The 16,615-nt window shown below is 42.5% G+C and overlaps 2 protein-coding genes across 16 annotated transcripts in view; both read right to left on the reverse strand.

The window, feature by feature from the left end:
* The window catches only part of ZNF410 (zinc finger protein 410), a 43,818-nt gene extending 35,681 nt beyond the window's left edge, over window positions 1–8,137 (reverse strand). For 2 of the 7 annotated variants that reach the window (XM_033187484.1, XM_033187483.1), the window contains exons 1-3: window positions 7,422–8,137; window positions 4,777–4,958; window positions 3,112–3,247 (exon numbers count right to left, since the gene is read on the reverse strand). Coding sequence is in view for 5 of the 7 variants with exons in the window: in XM_033187481.1 (XP_033043372.1) it covers window positions 3,112–3,247; window positions 4,777–4,809 (169 nt within the window). In the remaining 2 variants the exon portion in view is untranslated. The remainder of the gene's footprint in view (window positions 1–3,111; window positions 3,248–4,776; window positions 4,959–7,421) is intronic. The other 5 variants (XM_033187481.1, XM_033187478.1, XM_033187479.1 and 2 more) reach the window with 5 other exon arrangements.
* Window positions 8,138–8,924: 787 nt separating this feature from the next.
* PTGR2 (prostaglandin reductase 2) overlaps window positions 8,925–16,615 on the reverse strand; it is a 37,361-nt gene continuing 29,670 nt past the window's right edge. For 6 of the 9 annotated variants that reach the window (XM_033187489.1, XM_033187493.1, XM_033187487.1 and 3 more), the window contains 5 exons: window positions 16,087–16,296; window positions 15,209–15,330; window positions 13,721–13,808; window positions 12,208–12,247; window positions 8,925–10,270 (listed from right to left, as the gene is read on the reverse strand). In XM_033187489.1, coding sequence (XP_033043380.1) covers window positions 10,194–10,270; window positions 12,208–12,247; window positions 13,721–13,808; window positions 15,209–15,330; window positions 16,087–16,296 — 537 coding nt within the window. In that variant the 3' untranslated portion in view covers window positions 8,925–10,193. The remainder of the gene's footprint in view (window positions 10,271–12,207; window positions 12,248–13,720; window positions 13,809–15,208; window positions 15,331–16,086; window positions 16,297–16,615) is intronic. The other 3 variants (XM_033187496.1, XM_033187494.1, XM_033187495.1) reach the window with 1 other exon arrangement.

The following is a 16,615-nucleotide window of genomic DNA, read 5'->3' on the forward strand; positions in this document are numbered from 1 at the left end:
GGTGAATAACCAACCATTCACATTTGGACCACGGAATTTAGTCCTTTTTGAAGCCAGAAATCAGTACTTTTTCCTTGAAAAATATAGCTATACAATGAATACTAGCTCAAGAATAGGATTTACATTTTATTTTTCTTGTAGAGAGCTCCCTCTTCTTAACTTTTATATTAGTTTGGTGCAAAAGCTATTGCAGTTTTTGCCATTACCTTTTTACCTCTGGTTGTATCTCAAGCTGTGGTATTTTTTCTGCGCCACCACGCCTGGCTAACTTTTGTATTTTTAGTAGAGACAGGGTTTCACCAGCCAGGCTGGTCTCAAACTCCTGACCTCAAGTGATCCACCTGCCTCGGCCTCCCAAAGTGCTCGGATTATAGGCGTGAACCACCACGCCCAGGCTGTAATACTGTGTTTTATGAGCTGGGAGGCAAGTATTTGGATTTTCTTTTTTTTTTTTTTTTTTTTGAGACGGAGTCTTGCTCTGCCACCCAGGCTGAAGTGCAGTGGCCGGATCTCAGCTCACTGCAAGCTCCGCCTCCCGGGTTTACGCCATTCTCCTGCCTCAGCCTCCCGAGTAGCTGGGACTACAGGTGCCCGCCTCGTCGCCCGCTAGTTTTTTGTATTTTTAAGTAGAGACAGGGTTTCACCGTATTAGCCAGGATGGTCTCGATCTCCTGACCTCGTGATCCGCCCGTCTCAGCCTCCCAAAGTGCTGGGATTACAGGCTTGAGCCACCGCGCCCGGCCCAAGTATTTGGATTTTCATTTACTTTTATCTATACTTGTTTCCATGTCTCAAATACTTTAAATCAAAATTAAAACTAAAGGAAATGTGGAAAAGAAGGTGAAAGCATTTTTTAAAAATTCATTCATTAGTTGATGAACACTAAAGCTGATTCCATATCTTGGTTATTGTGAATAATGCTGCATTAACATGTAAGTACAGACATCTTTGACTTACTGATTTCAGTTCCTTTAGATATATACCTATAAGTTAGATTGCTGGGTCATATGGTAGCTCCATTTTTAGTTTTCTGAGGAACTTCCATACAGTTTCCATAATGGCTGTACTAATTTACGTTCCCACCAACAGTGTACAAAGGTTACCTTTTCTCCATATACTTGCCAACACTTGTTATCTTCCATCTTTATAACAGTCATTCTAAGGGGAGATGGACACTCTGTTGTTTTCATTTCCTTAATTATTGTTTGTTTATATATATATATATATTTTTAATTTATTATTACTATTTCTTTTAAGGTGTTGCTCTATCCACCCAGGACGGAGTGCAGTGTTGCAAAAACAGTTACTGCAGCCTCAAACTCCTGGGCTCAAGTGATCTTCCCACCTCAGCTGGGACTACAAGTGCACACCACCATACCCAGCTAATTTTTAATTTTTTTGTAAAGACGAGGTCTCGCCATGTTGCCCAGGCTGGTCTCAATCTCCTGGGATCAAGCAATCTTCCTGCCTCAGCCTCCCAAAGTGCTGGGATTACAGGCATGAGCCACCACACCTGGCTTGTCTTCAACTTTTCTAACTGGTTCTTTCCTCTTAGCATAAAGCAACCCTCAAATATCTCAGATCTTAACACAAACAAAAAATTTCCCTCTATCTCATCACTCTCTCGTTTTCCTTCTAGTACCAGGACAGCCTTTAGAAAATATGTATTGAGGCCGGGCGCGGTGGCTCAAGCCTGTAATCCCAGCACTTTGGGAGGCCGAGACGGGCGGATCACGAGGTCAGGAGATCGAGACCATCCTGGCTAACACGGTGAAACCCCGTCTCTACTAAAAAAAATACAAAAAATTAGCCGGGCGAGATGGCGGGCGCCTGTAGTCCCAGCTACTCAGGAGGCTGAGGCGAGAGAATGGCGTAAACCCGGGAGGCGGAGTTTGCAGTGAGCTGAGATCCGGCCACTGCACTCCAGCCTGGGCGACAGAGCGAGACTCCGTCTCAAAAAAACAAAAACAAAAAAAAGAAAATATGTATTGATAGGCCTGGTGCAGTGGCTCACACTTGTAATCCCAGCACTTTGGGAGGCCAAGGTGGATTGATCACTTGAGGTCAGGAGTTCAAGACCAGCCTGGCCTGGCCAACATGGTGAAACCCTGTTTCTACTTAAAATGCAAAAATTAGCCAGGCATAGTGGCGCGCACCTGTAATCCCAGCTACTTAGGAGGCTGAGGCAGGAGACTAGCTTGAACCCGAGAGGGGAGGCAGAGGTTGCAGTGAGCCGAGATCGCGCCACTGCACTCCAGTCTGGGCGACAGAGTGACACTCCGTCTCAAAAAAAAAAAAAAAAAGCGGCCGGGCGCGGTGGCTCAAGCCTGTAATCCCAGCACTTTGGGAGGCCGAGACGGGCGGATCACGAGGTCAGGAGATCGAGACCATCCTGGCTAACACCGTGAAACCCCGTCTCTACTAAAAAAAAAAATACAAAAAATTAGCCGGGCGAGATGGCGGGCGCCTGTAGTCCCAGCTACTCGGGAGGCTGAGGCGAGAGAATGGCGTAAACCCGGGAGGCGGAGCTTGCAGTGAGCTGAGATCCGGCCACTGCACTCCAGCCTGGGCGACAGAGCGAGACTCCGTCTTAACAAAAAAAAAAAAAAAAAAAAAAAAAAAAAGCTTGTACACTCAAGTCACTGCAGCCTGACTTTCCATCCTCTTCTCTCCATGGAACAGGTTCTGCCAAAGTCAATAATGGTGTCCTTTTAGTCCCTATTTCACTGGGCCTGTCAGTAGCATTTGATACAATGATTTCCCCTGGGTTTCATGCCTCCACTCTGCTGATGTTCATCCAACTATTTTACTCTTTGCTTCTTTCCTCCTTTACAAGTTCTCCTGCCCTACCCTGTACCTTAAATAAATAGTTCCATAGTTTTGCATTGACCTTTTTTCCCCACTCTCACACTCTTTGGGTGATCATATCCATTCCTATGGCTTAAACTACCAAAGCACTAATGATTTCATGGTTGCTTTTTCTCCATGACTCCTAATTTTTACAGTTTCCACCAGTCAGTTATTAAGAGATATATTCATTCCACCAGTAACATAGAGTAGGCTAAGCTCTTAAGACTTCTTTATCCTATCTCTAGTGATCTTAATTTTTACCTGGTAACATTAGCCGACTGCATTCTGAGGCTTCAGTCACAGGAAGGAGGGACAAACAAGTAATATCTTTAGCTTCTGATTCTACAAGCCCCTGTCCCAATGGGATGGATGTATTCTGAACAAACTGTACCAGGAGCTAGGGGGAGAAAAGACAACACTGAGAAATACAAGTTGTTAGAAATGTATCTAAACCTCCGAATTTACCAAAAGGTAATATTAAGACTGTTCACTAGTCTCATCCATATTCAAAGAAAAACTAAACACCATAATATCTAAAGTTATTTTATCAAGTTCTCTGTTCTAGAGAACAGCTGATTTATATAAAGTTATGTGCTGCGTAACAACATTTCAGTTAACAGACCATATACAGGATTATGGTCCCGTAAGATTGTAATACCCTATTTTTACTGTACTTTTTCCACATTTAGATATGTTTAGATACACAATGTTTACCACTATGCTTCAACTGCCTACAGTATTCAGTACAGTAACATGCTGTATAGGTTTGCAGCTTGGGGCAATAGGGTATACCATACAGCCTAGGAATGTAGCAGGCTAAACCAACCAGGTCTGTGTAAGTATACTCTACCATGTTCGCATAATAATGAAGTCAACTAATGTCATATTTCTCAGAATGTATCTCTATTGCTAAGTGACACTTCACTGTAATTAAGTTAACCTCTGCCACCTTCTGTCAAACAGAGAAATGATAAAAATAATTACATTTTAAAATAATGGCTTAAAAAAATCAACTGTATCATATTGATTACATTTTACAAAGCAATTTTCTGTGTACTGGCTCATTTAATTATCACATTAACCCAGTAAGATTTAAGATGTATTTTTTTTTTTTTGGAGACAGAGTCTCTCGCTCTGTCACCCAGGCTGGAGTGCAGTGGCACAATCTCGGCTAAATGCAAGCTCTGCCTCGCGGGATCACGCCATTCTCCTGCCTCAGCCTCCCAAGTAGCTGGGACTACAGGTGCCCGCCACCAGGCTCCGCTAATTTTTTTTGTATTTTTAGTAGCGACGGGGTTTCACTGTGTTAGCCAGGATGGTCTCGATCTCCTGACCTCGTGATCCGCCTGCCTCGGCCTCCCAAAGTGATGGGATTACAGGCATGAGCCACCGTGCCCGGCCTTAAGGTGTATTTTACAGCTGAGGAATCAAATCGAAACATTAAGTGACTTGTCTAAGGTCACATGACTAGTTAGGAGCAATGCCAATCCTCAAATTTAAGTAATCTGATTCCAAATTCAGTGTCCATTCTGCAACACAGATGTGCTAAATTTAAAGTAAGAAAAGTGAACAACAAAAAATGTTTAAATCCCCAATCACATTTAGAAAGAAAATACTTATATATATAAAATAAACAAAAGAACTTGTAGTAGTAAATATTTATATATGTATACACCTACATACATCGCTTGTATCTCATATTTATGTGAGTACATATTTATACATAAACATATTTTTATTTACAAGATTTTATTACATAATTATCTAAATGTATAATGATTTTACATATACTGAAAAACATACATAGCTTATAAAACCTAAAATATTTATTATCTGGCTCATTGAATAAAAAGTTTGCTGACCCCTAAAGATAAACTTTGAAATATAGCCCACCAAAAGAAAAGGAAACAAACTGACTGGGCTCACCTCTGGTTTGGATTCTAACTCATCTGATAACATTGATTCAGCTTCCAAAACCTGTAGCTATTCAGGGGACAAGTTCAAATTTAATTCAGAGCCAATGATACCTTCCTGTTATGTTCATACTCCTCTAGGAAATACTATGCTCTTCCTGTAAGATGTTGTACTAGGTGGGTAATCAATTTAACCTAGAATAGGGTAAAAAAGAGAGAAGGGGCATTAAGAGCAGTGGGAAAACACAGGTACATAAAGACACTTCTTCACATATCCAAAAAAAATCACAAGTAAGCAAATAAAGAATTCAAATCAAAACACTTGTTTTAAAATACAACAAGCTCAACAGGCTTTGATCAAAACCCATAAAAATACTATGCTTTGATGCAGTATTTCAACCTTTAATAATCTAAGAAACTATCTTAAATATGGATAGAGCTATGTCCAAAGATGTCCATCTTTTTTTTTTTTTTTTTTTTTGAGACAGAGGCTTTGCTCTGTCGCCCAGGCTGGAGTGCAGTGGCCGGATCTCAGCTCACTGCAAGCTCTGCCTCCCGGGTTTACGCCATTCTCCTGCCTCCGCCTCCCGAGTAGCTGGGACTACAGGCACCCGCGACCTCGCCCGGCTAGTTTTTTGTATTTTTTAGTAGAGACGGGGTTTCACCGTATTAGCCAGGATGGTCTACGATCTCCTGACCTCGTGATCTGCCCGTCTCGGCCTCCCAAAGTGCTGGGATTACAGGCTTGAGCCACCGCGCCCGGCCAGCACTCAGTATCTTATCAAGTGTACTGTGAGGATCTCATCTTTAACAGAGTAACGTACTAATTGGCTACAGGTGTAACAGCAAATATGCAATTAAACATTCGTATTCCCAATTCCTTACTCAACAGATTTCCAAAACTGCAATGTAAATCTTTTTTAAAAATTAGTTTCACTAAGACATTGTTCATATACCATACTATTGACTCATTTAAAGAGTACAATTAAAACGTCTTTAGTTTATTCAGAGTTGTACAAGCACAACCAATTTTACAACATTTCATCACCTCACAAGGAAACCCTGTGTCCATTAACAGTCACTTCCCACTTCTAATGTGTTTATTATGAGCTTAAAGGGCTTCCATACAAGCTTCCCAGTAAGCAACTGGTAGATACTAAATATTTGTATAATGAATGAATGACACTACAAATGATACCCATATTTTTCTCTAGTCATCTCTGAACTCCAAACCTTCATTTCTAACTGCTTGCTAGGTATCTCCACATGTATGCACATCCAACAGCATCTCAAATCTAACAATGTCCAAAATCCAGATTATTATCTTCCTTACCAAACCTGTTCTTCTTGTATTATCTATTTCAATGATCGCCCAATCTTCCTCCCACTCAGCTGCAAATTCTAGGTCTTTAAATCTCTCTCTTTCTCCATTTTAAAATAATTCCCATGATTCTCTGTTCCCAGAATGTTCTCTGTTCCCTACTGTAAAGCCCTATTTACGTCTCTCAGTAACTTTCTACTATACTATTAAAACAGGCTTCTAACTGGTCATCCCGCCTTTAAAATTCCTCTTTCCAATGCATCCTTTAGGCAGCCATTCAAGTTACCTTTCCAAAACAAAGAAATGCTTATGTCACTTCTATTCAAAGTTCAGTGCTTCGGAATAATTGTCATAACCCTAAGGGTAAACCCCTTCGTTTATATAGAAAAACTCCCCAGAGCTAGAGATTCAGCAACTTGCCAAAAATTAGACATCTACTTGGATGCAAAACGTAAAAAACTAGAGCTTAAAACTTCTGACTGCTACTTTAGTTGTCTTTTACTCTGCACCACACTAAGAAAAAAACAAGTGCAATTTCTCACCCCCTAACAAAATGCCCGACTTTACTTCCAAATGTTTCTTTTATTTACTGCAAAGATGCTGCGTTGACCTTCGTGCCAACCTAAGTACTAATTCTTAAGTCCCAACTTAACAATATTTAACTTCCAAATGGTGCCTAAATGCATTTCTGAGCCTCATGAGCAAGTGGGATAAACTTTAATAAATTGGATTATCTTGAGAAACTTCAGAAGATAAATTCGACACGAAATGTATAAAGGCCGTGAACACAATTGACACACTCTCCCCTACCCTCCTGACAGGCAAAGGTGAAACGGGCGACCCAGCCCAGTCGAGAAGGCAGCTGTCCCTTTTCCAGACGCAGAAAGTAAGTGGTATGAAAGGAGAGGGTAGCTCTGGACTGAAACATTCAGGAAAAGGCCTCCTGGCATCCTCTATCCCACACCACAAAGGCCTTAGTAATAAGGCCCCAAGGTCCGTGGGCAGGCCCCGGCTGCGAGTGCAGTCCAAGAGCCCCCGCCCCGGGGACTCGCTGACTCCGGCTTTCTCAGGACAGTCCGTTCCTATATCCCTGCCCCCAAAACCAAGCAAAGGAGCAGGAACATCGCCCCTAAAAACCCGCGAGGGGAAGGGCCAAAGCCGCAGGGCTTCAGACTGGCCGCTCCCAGGCCTGCCAGATCCTGGAGGGATGCCCAAGGAGGGCGGTTTCCTCTCTCGGGGTGAACTCGGCCCCAGGCCCCAAGTAGCCGGTACTGGTCCCCACCCTCTCGGTTACTACCTAGCCGAGCAGGTGTGGCCAGGCCCACCTCGGAGCTCACCTTCCAGTTCCGGGCAGCCGGCCGGCCGTCTGTCGGTCCCGAATTCCGTCCACACACAACGTCTTCCGGCTCCCGCCGGAAGCAGCTCGAGCGCGGGACAGGAAGTTTGGCCGACCCCCCACGCACACACCCACTCGCTCGCCTCAGGGCTGGGTGGCTGCAGCACCGCTGGGGAAGCAGACGTCAAGGCTGCTGGCGGGGACTGCCCAGGCCCGCGACGCAGGGCTCCGCCCCGGACAGGAGGAGCCGCAGCCTCCCTGCTCCCACTCACTCTCGGCCTTTGGGACACCTAGGTCCGCGAAGCCCGAAAAAACAGGTCAGCTAATTCGTTGACGTCACTGCCACCCCGCAGTAGCGGAGGGAGTAGTTTTTACCATCAGCGGAGGCGTTGCAATGGAGGCAAACGAGAAAGGATCACTCTTAAACATTTATCAGAGGTCTCCATGGAGAGGACCTCGAAGTTTCACCGCATGAGAAAGGAACTTGCAGAATCAAGTTTTGCATTATATACGGGACGGGGTATGCAGTGAGTCTGGGTTCGGTGTTGTAATTAGGATGTAAAGAGCTCTTGGATGTCCTGACTGCGGCCTTGAACACTTGACTTCCAAGCTAGATGCCACCTTGTTAAAGCTTCGTGAGTTTGACTGACTTCTTGAAATTACTTATTTTTAAATATTTGCGTGCGGAAGAATGAGAGACTGAACCAATGGGAATTAAAGGAGTTACCTTTAAAAAGGGATTTTCTTTTCTTTTCTTTTTTTTTTTTTACGGGGTTTCACCGTATTAGCCAGGATGGTCTCGAAAAAAGGGATTTTCAAGGTTAAAGATAAGCCTTGATGACAGGTTTGGGTACACAAATTACTAATGGTGATTTAAAATAAAGGAGAAACGTTTCAGGGGAAGATAATTCCACTTTAGAAAAGCAGAGTAGGCCGAACTCGGTGGCTTACGCCTGTAATTCCAGCACTTTGGGAGGCTAAGGCGGGCGGATCACGAGGTCAGGAGATAGAGACCATCCTAACGCAGTGAAACCCTGTCTCTACTAAAAATACAAAAATTAGCCGAGCGTGGTGGCGGGCGTCTGTAATCCTAGCTACTCTGGAGGCTGAGGCAGGAGAATCGCTTGAACCCGGGAGGCGGAGGTTGCAGTGAGCCGAGATCGTGCCACTGCACTCCAGCCTGGGCGGCAGAGCGAGGCAAAAAAGAAAAAGAAAAAGCATAGTATAAGGTGCCAATCCAGAGTTGAGGATATTTACTTGGAGGTAAAGGTCCAGTGCTCAAGAAAGAGGTGAGAAATACAGATGGAGATTTGGGAGTTAGCAACATACAAAGAAAAGGTGAAACCCCCTCAGGAGATGAAATGGTCCAGGAAAAGTAACAAGAAAGGGCCACTCAGGTAAACTGGAGAAGCTGATTACCAACGCAATTTGAATCTACTTGTTACAAATGTTGCATACAAAAGTATATTGGCAGTGTGTAGACAGACGATCATCAGCCAAAACATTCAGAAACAATAATCTTCAGTTTTACTGTTCTGTGAGGGTTGAGTACAATTAATAAAACAAACTCTTGAGGTACATCAGCAGTTCCTGAACATTCATGTTTACAAACATTTGTTAATTTGCCCAGTCCTGTCATTTTCTGAAACTGTCTTTATTGTCAATCTGTTTTTGTTTTTTGAGATGGAATTTCACTCTTGTCGCCCAGGCTGGGGTGCAATGGTGCGATTTCAGCTCACTGCAACCTCCCCCTCCCAGGTTCAAATGATTCTCCACCCTCAGCCTCTTGAGTAGCCGTAATTACAGGCACCCACCACCATGCCCTGCTAATTTTTGTATTTTTAGAGAGAGGGGGTTTCACTGTGTTGGCCAGGCTGGTCTCGAACTCCTGACCTCAAGTGATCTGCCCGCCTCTGCCTCCCAAAGTGCTAGGATTACAGGCTTGAGACATCAGGCCCGGCCGGCAATCTTTTTAATTACCTAAAACTCCAACTGATGTTTACATCTGTTTGCCCTCTCAATCTTCACAACTATTTGACAGTATGTGCCTGCTAACCTAAAATAAACATACACTTTTCTCAATATATATTGAGTTTTTAGGCTATACAGTAAATTATTTGGCAAATACAAAGAGATCATCCTCTGGAGTAAATCTTGTCAACCTAAGTTATTTATCTTCCCATACTAATCCCAACCCAAAGCCACTGGTCTCCTATCCCAAAAACTGTTACACAAGCTCTGAAACCCCCCAATTCTGCCCCTAGTCCCTATGTACGCATCATACCATTAAGTCTCTTTTCTGTCTACAATGTGAAAAAAAGGCCATCTCAATTCTATTTTTACATCAAGTTTCAGTTTAAGAATCATGTAAAACATTTCCAGTTCAACAAATCTTTACTAAGTGCCTCTCAAGTATTCTATTTTAAGCATTCTATTTTAAATTAATAAAAGTTATTATTTTTAAAAACCTATTGTGTCTGATTCATTAATGGTTGTATCAGATCATGTAAAACCTTTCCAGTTTAACAAATCTTTACAAAGTGCCTCTCAAGCATTCTTTTAAATTAAAAGTAATTTCTAAAAGTTACTATTAAAAACCTATTGTGTGTGATCCATTAATGGTTGTATCAAATCCCCTATGCAACTAAAAATAACACCTATGATCACATTTAAATCAAGAGCTATGGATATTCTAAGCATTTTTTTAATGTATCTTTGAAAATATGCAAAATGGAAAAGAAATCTATGATTGCCTTGAAGACATTTACAGCGATTACAAAGAGATTTCTTCTGAAATGCAAACTATCTGCTTTCCAATGTTACCTCCTGTCATCATGGACTGGAATGCAGCTGGAAAAAGAGAAAGTAGATTATCTGAAAAGGTAAATGCCACTATCATACTTGTTTCCAAAAGGTATAATACAAAATTATCTTCAATAACTTTTTCAGTGATTTTCAATATTAAGCATAGAAAATTGTCATGAAAAGAAATCTCGGCCGGGCCCGGTGGCTCAAGCCTGTAATCCCAGCACTTTGGGAGGCCAAGACGGGCGGATCATGAGGTCAGGAGATCGAGACCATCCTGGCTAACACGGTGAAACCCCGTCTCTACTAAAAAATACAAAAAAAAAAACTAGCCGGGCAAGGTGGCGGGCGCCTGTAGTCCCAGCTACTTGGGAGGCTAAGGCAGGAGAATGGCGTAAACCGGGAGGCGGAGCTTGCAGTGAGCTGAGATCCGGCCACTGCACTCCAGCCTGGGCGACAGAGCGAGACTCCGTTTCAAAAAAAAAAAAAAAAAAAAGAAATCTCAAGTAAAAAGTTATACACAAACCCCATTAACATCTTTAAAAAAACTTTTGCCTATACTGAAAGTATTTAATTGGTATGTACATCAAGGTTCATTGTTTACAGTATCTGAAGACTAGAGGCAAAAAAAATATGGGAATAAAATGTCAGTGAAGGCCAGGCATGGGGCCTCGCAACTGTAATCCCAGCACTTTGGGAAGCCAAGGTGGGCGGATCACTTGAGGTCAGGAGTTTGAGACCAGCCTGACCAACATGGTGAAACCCCATCTCTACTAAAAATACAAAAATCAGCTGGGAGTGGTGGTGTGTGCCTGTAGTCCCAGCTACTCTGGGGGCTGAGGTGGGAGCATCATCTGAGCCTTGGAGGGAGAGGCTGCAGTGAACCTTGATCGCACCACTGCACTCCAGCCCGGGTGACAGAGCATGGCCCTACCTCAAAAATTAAAAAAAGGGCCAGGCATTCCCACCTGTAAATTCCAGCACTTTGGGAGGCTGAGGCAGGAGGATCATTTGAGGCCAGGAGTTGCCTGGACAATATAGTGAGACTCTGTTTCTATGGAAAATTAAAAAAAAAAAAAAAAAAAAAAGGCTGGGCATAGTGGCAGGTAATTGTAGTCCCAGCTACTCTGGTAAGAGGATTGCTTGAGCCCATGGGTTCATAAGTTACAGTTAGCTATGATCATGCTACTGCACTCCAGCCTGGGCAACAGAGCAAGATCACCTCTTAAAAAAAAGGGGAGGTAAGGGGAAGGAAGGGCAGGGAAGGGGAGGCCAGAGAGGTAGCATTAAAAGATAAAAAGATAAAAGACTTTGGCCTGTGGGGTGGGTCACACCTGTAATCCCAGCACTTTGAGAGGCTGAGACAGGCAAATCACTTTAGTTCAGAAGTTCAAGACCAGCCTGGCCAATATGTTGAAACCCTGTCTCTACTAAAAATACAAAAATTAGCCAGGCATTCTAGTGCACGCCTGTGGTTCCAGCTACTTGGTAGACAGAGGCAGGAGAATTGCTTGATCTCGGGAGGTGGAGGTTGCAGTGAGCCAAGATCACACCACTACACCACTGCACCACTCCAGCCTGGGAGACAGAGCAAGACTCCATCTCAAAAAAAAAAAAAAAAAAGGGCCAGGCATGGTGGCTCACACCTGTAATCCCAGCACTTTGGGAGGCTGAGGCAGGCAGATCACGAGGTCAGGAGATTGGGACCATCCTGGCTATGACAGTGAAACCCCGTCTCTACTAAAAATACAAAAAATTAGCTGGGTGTGGTGGTGGGCACCTGTAGTCCCCGCTACTTGGGAGCTGAGGCAAGAGAATGGCATGAGCCTGGGAGACGGAGCTTGCAGTGAGCTGAGATCGCGCCACTGCACTGTTTCCAGCCTGGGCGACAGGGCAAGACTCTGTCTCAAAAAAAAACAAAAAGACTTTATCTTTGTGTGCTGAGCACAAGTATATAATAAATAAGTCTACATTCATCTTACCTCCCATGTTTTCCAACCCATTTATCACCGTCTCCTTAATCTGTAAATCAAAATAGGTAGATTTAATAGTCTTTAAACTTCAATGTTTCTATATAATAGTTTCCATACTTAACAAAAGGCAGCAATACTATTTAGCACCTTCTGTCTAAAAACAGATACTCTTTATTTCATGTAGGTAGTCCAGAAAAGCTTCCTATCAATTGATTTTTTTATTTTTATTTATTTATTTATTTATTTTTTTTTTTTTTTTGAGGCGGAGTCTCGCTCTGTCGCCTGGACTGGAGTACAGTGGCCGGATCTCAGCTCATTGCAAGCTTCGCCTCCCGGGTTTACGCCATTCTCCTGCCTCAGCCTCCTGAGTAGCTGGGACTACAGGCGCCCGCCACCTCGCCCGGCTAGTTTTTGTATTTTTAGTAGAGACGGGGTTTCACCGTGTTAGCCAGGATGGTCTCGATCTCCTGACCTCGTGATCCGCCCGTCTCGGCCTCCCAAAGTGCTGGGATTACAGGCTTGAGCCACCGCGCCCGGCCGTCAATTGATTTTTTGAAAGTAATATCCTATTTTCCCGTTGTTTAATCTCTTCAATTAGTAACAGATCACAAGCTATACACTCTAAAACAGAAAAATAAAGTACAGAAGCATACAAAGGTACAACTTTGCCTATCATCTGCAGGTTTCAAGAATAGCCTAGGCCAGTCTGGGTGCAGTGGTTCACACCTGTAATCCCAGCATTTTGGGAGGCTGAGATGGGCAGATCACTTGAGGTCAGGAGTTCGAGACCAGCCTGGCCAACATGGTGAAACCTCATCGCTACTAAAAATGCAAAAATTAGCTGAGCGAAATGGCACGTGCTTGTAATCCTAGCTACTCAGGAGGCTGAGGCAGGAGAACTGCTTGAACCCAGGAGGCAGAGGTTGCAGTGAGCCGAGATTGCGCCACTGCACTACAACCTGGGTGACAAAGCGAGACTCTGTCTCAAAAAAAAAAAGAACAGCCTAGGCCAGTATGTCTGAGGCCCAGATTAATAACTCCTGACTTTCAATCAACAACTAAGACATACATTAGGATGTCCAGGGAGGACAGGGAAGAAGTATGGTGGTAAAGGCATCAGGAGGTGCTTACATGATTTTTGAGAAAGCACAGCTTCTAACACATAGTAGCATCCCATAAATATTTGTTAAATTAATAAACATAACAATTTTACATTTGGGGGAAAACCTATTGATTTTGTAATATAATCTATGGAAGGTAAAGCTAAAAAATTTTAGATAAAGGGAATAACAAACAAGGGTTTGTTAAGGGTTTGGTAATCAGGAGGTTATACTCACCTGGGAGGTAGAGTTAATTTATAATATTCAGCATACTTTTCTTTTGTAGGAAAAGAAACTAATATGAAACTATATTTTATAGTTTTTTATAATGAAACTAATATGTTTGCTATAGTACATTTAAATAATGCAAAATTATATCAAGTAGCAGGAAGAATTATATTGATAAACAATGGAAGTTCTACCTTTAGCTTTCCTTCTTTAAACCACTGACTCAGCTGTAGAATGCCAGGCTCAAATTTGTCTTTATAATTTAACACCAGAAATCTTTCCCTGCAGTGAGGAAGAAAAGGATAATGATCAGAGAATATGACGGGAGTGGTATTCCAAGATCATACCATTCCAGAATTCTAATATCTGTTAATCCTTAAAATATTAGGACATAATCACATTGAATCTGGTCAGATAGTTTTATGCGGAGTTACAGGTATAACTGTAGAAGACTTCCATTAATAATTTCTGTTGCCAGGCACAGTGGCTCATGCCTATAATCCTAACATTTTGGGAGGCCGAGGTGGGCAGATCACCTGAGGTCAGGAGTTCAAGACCAGCCTGGCCAACACGGCGAAACCCGTCTCTACTAAAACATAAAAATTAGCATGATGGCAGGTGCCTGTAGTCCCAGCTACTCGGAAGGCTGAGACAGGAGAATCGCTTTAACCTGGGAGACGGTGGTAGAAGTGAGCTGAGATCGTGCCACTATACTCCTGGGCGGAGTATGGGCTCGGAGCCTGGGCGGCCGAGCGAGACTCCATCTCAAAATAGTAAGTTTTTGTCTGCCCAGTATCTACAACCCCATTTGTTAATAGCACCGTGATTTTTCCTTTGTGGGTAACATCCTTTCTTGACCCTCATGTGACCTAATCCAGGCCAGTCAAAGCCAGTAAGTATGTTTTCAGGGAGCTAGTTAGCCAAAACCTAAATATTGAACGGGCTTAAAAAATGTGTATTTTTTTTTTTTGAAACGGAGTCTCGCTCTGTCGCCCAGGCTGGAGTGCAGTGGCCGGATCTCAGCTCACTGCAAGCTCCGCCTCCCGGGTTTACGCCATTCTCCTGCCTCAGCCTCCCGAGTAGCTGGGACTACAGGCACCTGCCACCTTGCCCGGCTAGTTTTTTGTATTTTTTAGTAGAGACGGGGTTTTACCATGTTAGCCATGATGGTCTTGATCTCCTGACCTCGTGATCCGCCCGTCTCGGCCTCCCAAAGTGCTGGGATTACAGGCTTGAGCCACCGCGCCCGGCCAAAAAATGTGTATTTTAAAGCTTTTTTTTTGAGACGGAGTTTCGTTCTTGTTGCCCAGGCTGGATAGAGTGCAGTGGCATGATCTTAGCTCACTGCAACCTCCGTCTCCCGGGTTCAAGTGGTTCTCCTGCCTCAGCCTCCCAAGTAGCTGGGATTACAGGCGCCCACGACCACGCCCGGCTAATTTTTTGTATTTTTAGTAGAGATGGGGTTTCACCATGTTGGCTAGGCTAGTTTTGAACTCCTGGCCTCAAGCAATCCACCTTGCTTGCTTTGGGATGTGCTAGGATTACAGGTGTAAGCCACCACACCCGACCTAAGGTTTTATTTAATAAAGAAAAAGTGTCTATGAAGAACAATAGATTTCATACACATCTATGATATTTAAAACCCCATGAACCGGTAATAAGGGCAAAGAGGAAGAACACACCTTGTGATGTTTCTTTCTTTCTGGATTGCCTCTATAGCAGGGGATAACGGGGGAGGATAAGGCACATCTTTGTTGTACTGAGAAATTTGACCACACAGGATGATGTGGCTGTTCTCATTCATCTGCACAAAGAAAAATGATGATAAAATATCCCTTTCCTATGTTTACTGATTTTATGGCTGCCATAATGAAAGCCTCCTTGACTATTTAATCCTTTTTGTCAACTAGTTTGATTTTTTTTTTAATTTACCTGTTAGAGGTATTTGAGAATTTGAACTAGCTAGAAATAATTACATTCCAAAGGAACATAGAGGCAAATAAATGTTTGGTAATCAGCAAAATAATTGCATTAGTTGTTGTTGCTACTTATTAGTGGTAGAACTGTATTTTTTTGGATTTAAATAATTTAATAATCTCAACTGCAAATAATTTTAGATGCAGCAAAGGACTATGTAGTGTTAATACCTCATGTTGATATTTTATAATATTGTTAGTAAATATACATAAATACATGCAGTCTGTGAAACCCATTCTCCACACAAGGTCTGGGGCCATAGCTGTGAGTTGGTCAGTGGTGAGTTAGGGGTCAGAGCTTCACCATTTCAACAATGCAACTGTAATTTTTCACAAAAATAAACCAAAAGTGAAAAATATAATATTGGTAGCAAATAACTGAAATTGAAATTCATAGTACAAATCTGCAAGTAAAGGGAAGTAGGTATCAGCAAGCTCTTTTGTATCACTTAAATACAATACTGATCACATTAAGTCACAATAATCCCTCCAATTTTATAAATTTTTTTCTCAGTATTAGGTAAAAAGATATCACAACATATAAAATGCAGTATTCAAATTTGTAATAGAAATCAGCAAACAACCTGACTTATCACTGTATCACTGATGTTACCACCAACATTGTCAAAATAAACATCCACTCCAGCTGGGCATGATTCACGGAGTTGTTCTGCCACATTCTCTTTTTTATAATTAATCGCAGCATCAAAGCCCAGTTCTGAGGTCAAGAGGACGCATTTCTCATGTGTTCCACAAATCCCCACCACTCTGGAACAACCTAACAAATGGCCAATCTAGGGGGGAAATTTGAAGATTAAATGGCTTTATATTGTCACATTTAAATGTAAAAATGTACAAGTATACAAGATATTACAGGTATATGACAGTGTTCATTACAATTTAGGTTAGATTACGCTGCTTTTAATGAAGAGTAATTTGAAAGTAAAAGAACTGAGGGCAGACAATGTCATCCCCCCAAAAAAATTATTAAAATTGAACAAAGTTAGACTTATGTTCCTCAACTTATGATGGGGATATGTCCCAATAAAACCATCTTTTTTTTTTTTTTTTTTTTTTTTGAGACGGAGTCTTCGCTCTGTCCCCCAGGCTGGA

The sequence above is a fragment of the Trachypithecus francoisi genome, unplaced genomic scaffold, assembly GCF_009764315.1.
Source record: "Trachypithecus francoisi isolate TF-2019V2 unplaced genomic scaffold, Tfra_2.0 Lachesis_group3, whole genome shotgun sequence".
NCBI lineage: Eukaryota > Metazoa > Chordata > Mammalia > Primates > Cercopithecidae > Trachypithecus > Trachypithecus francoisi.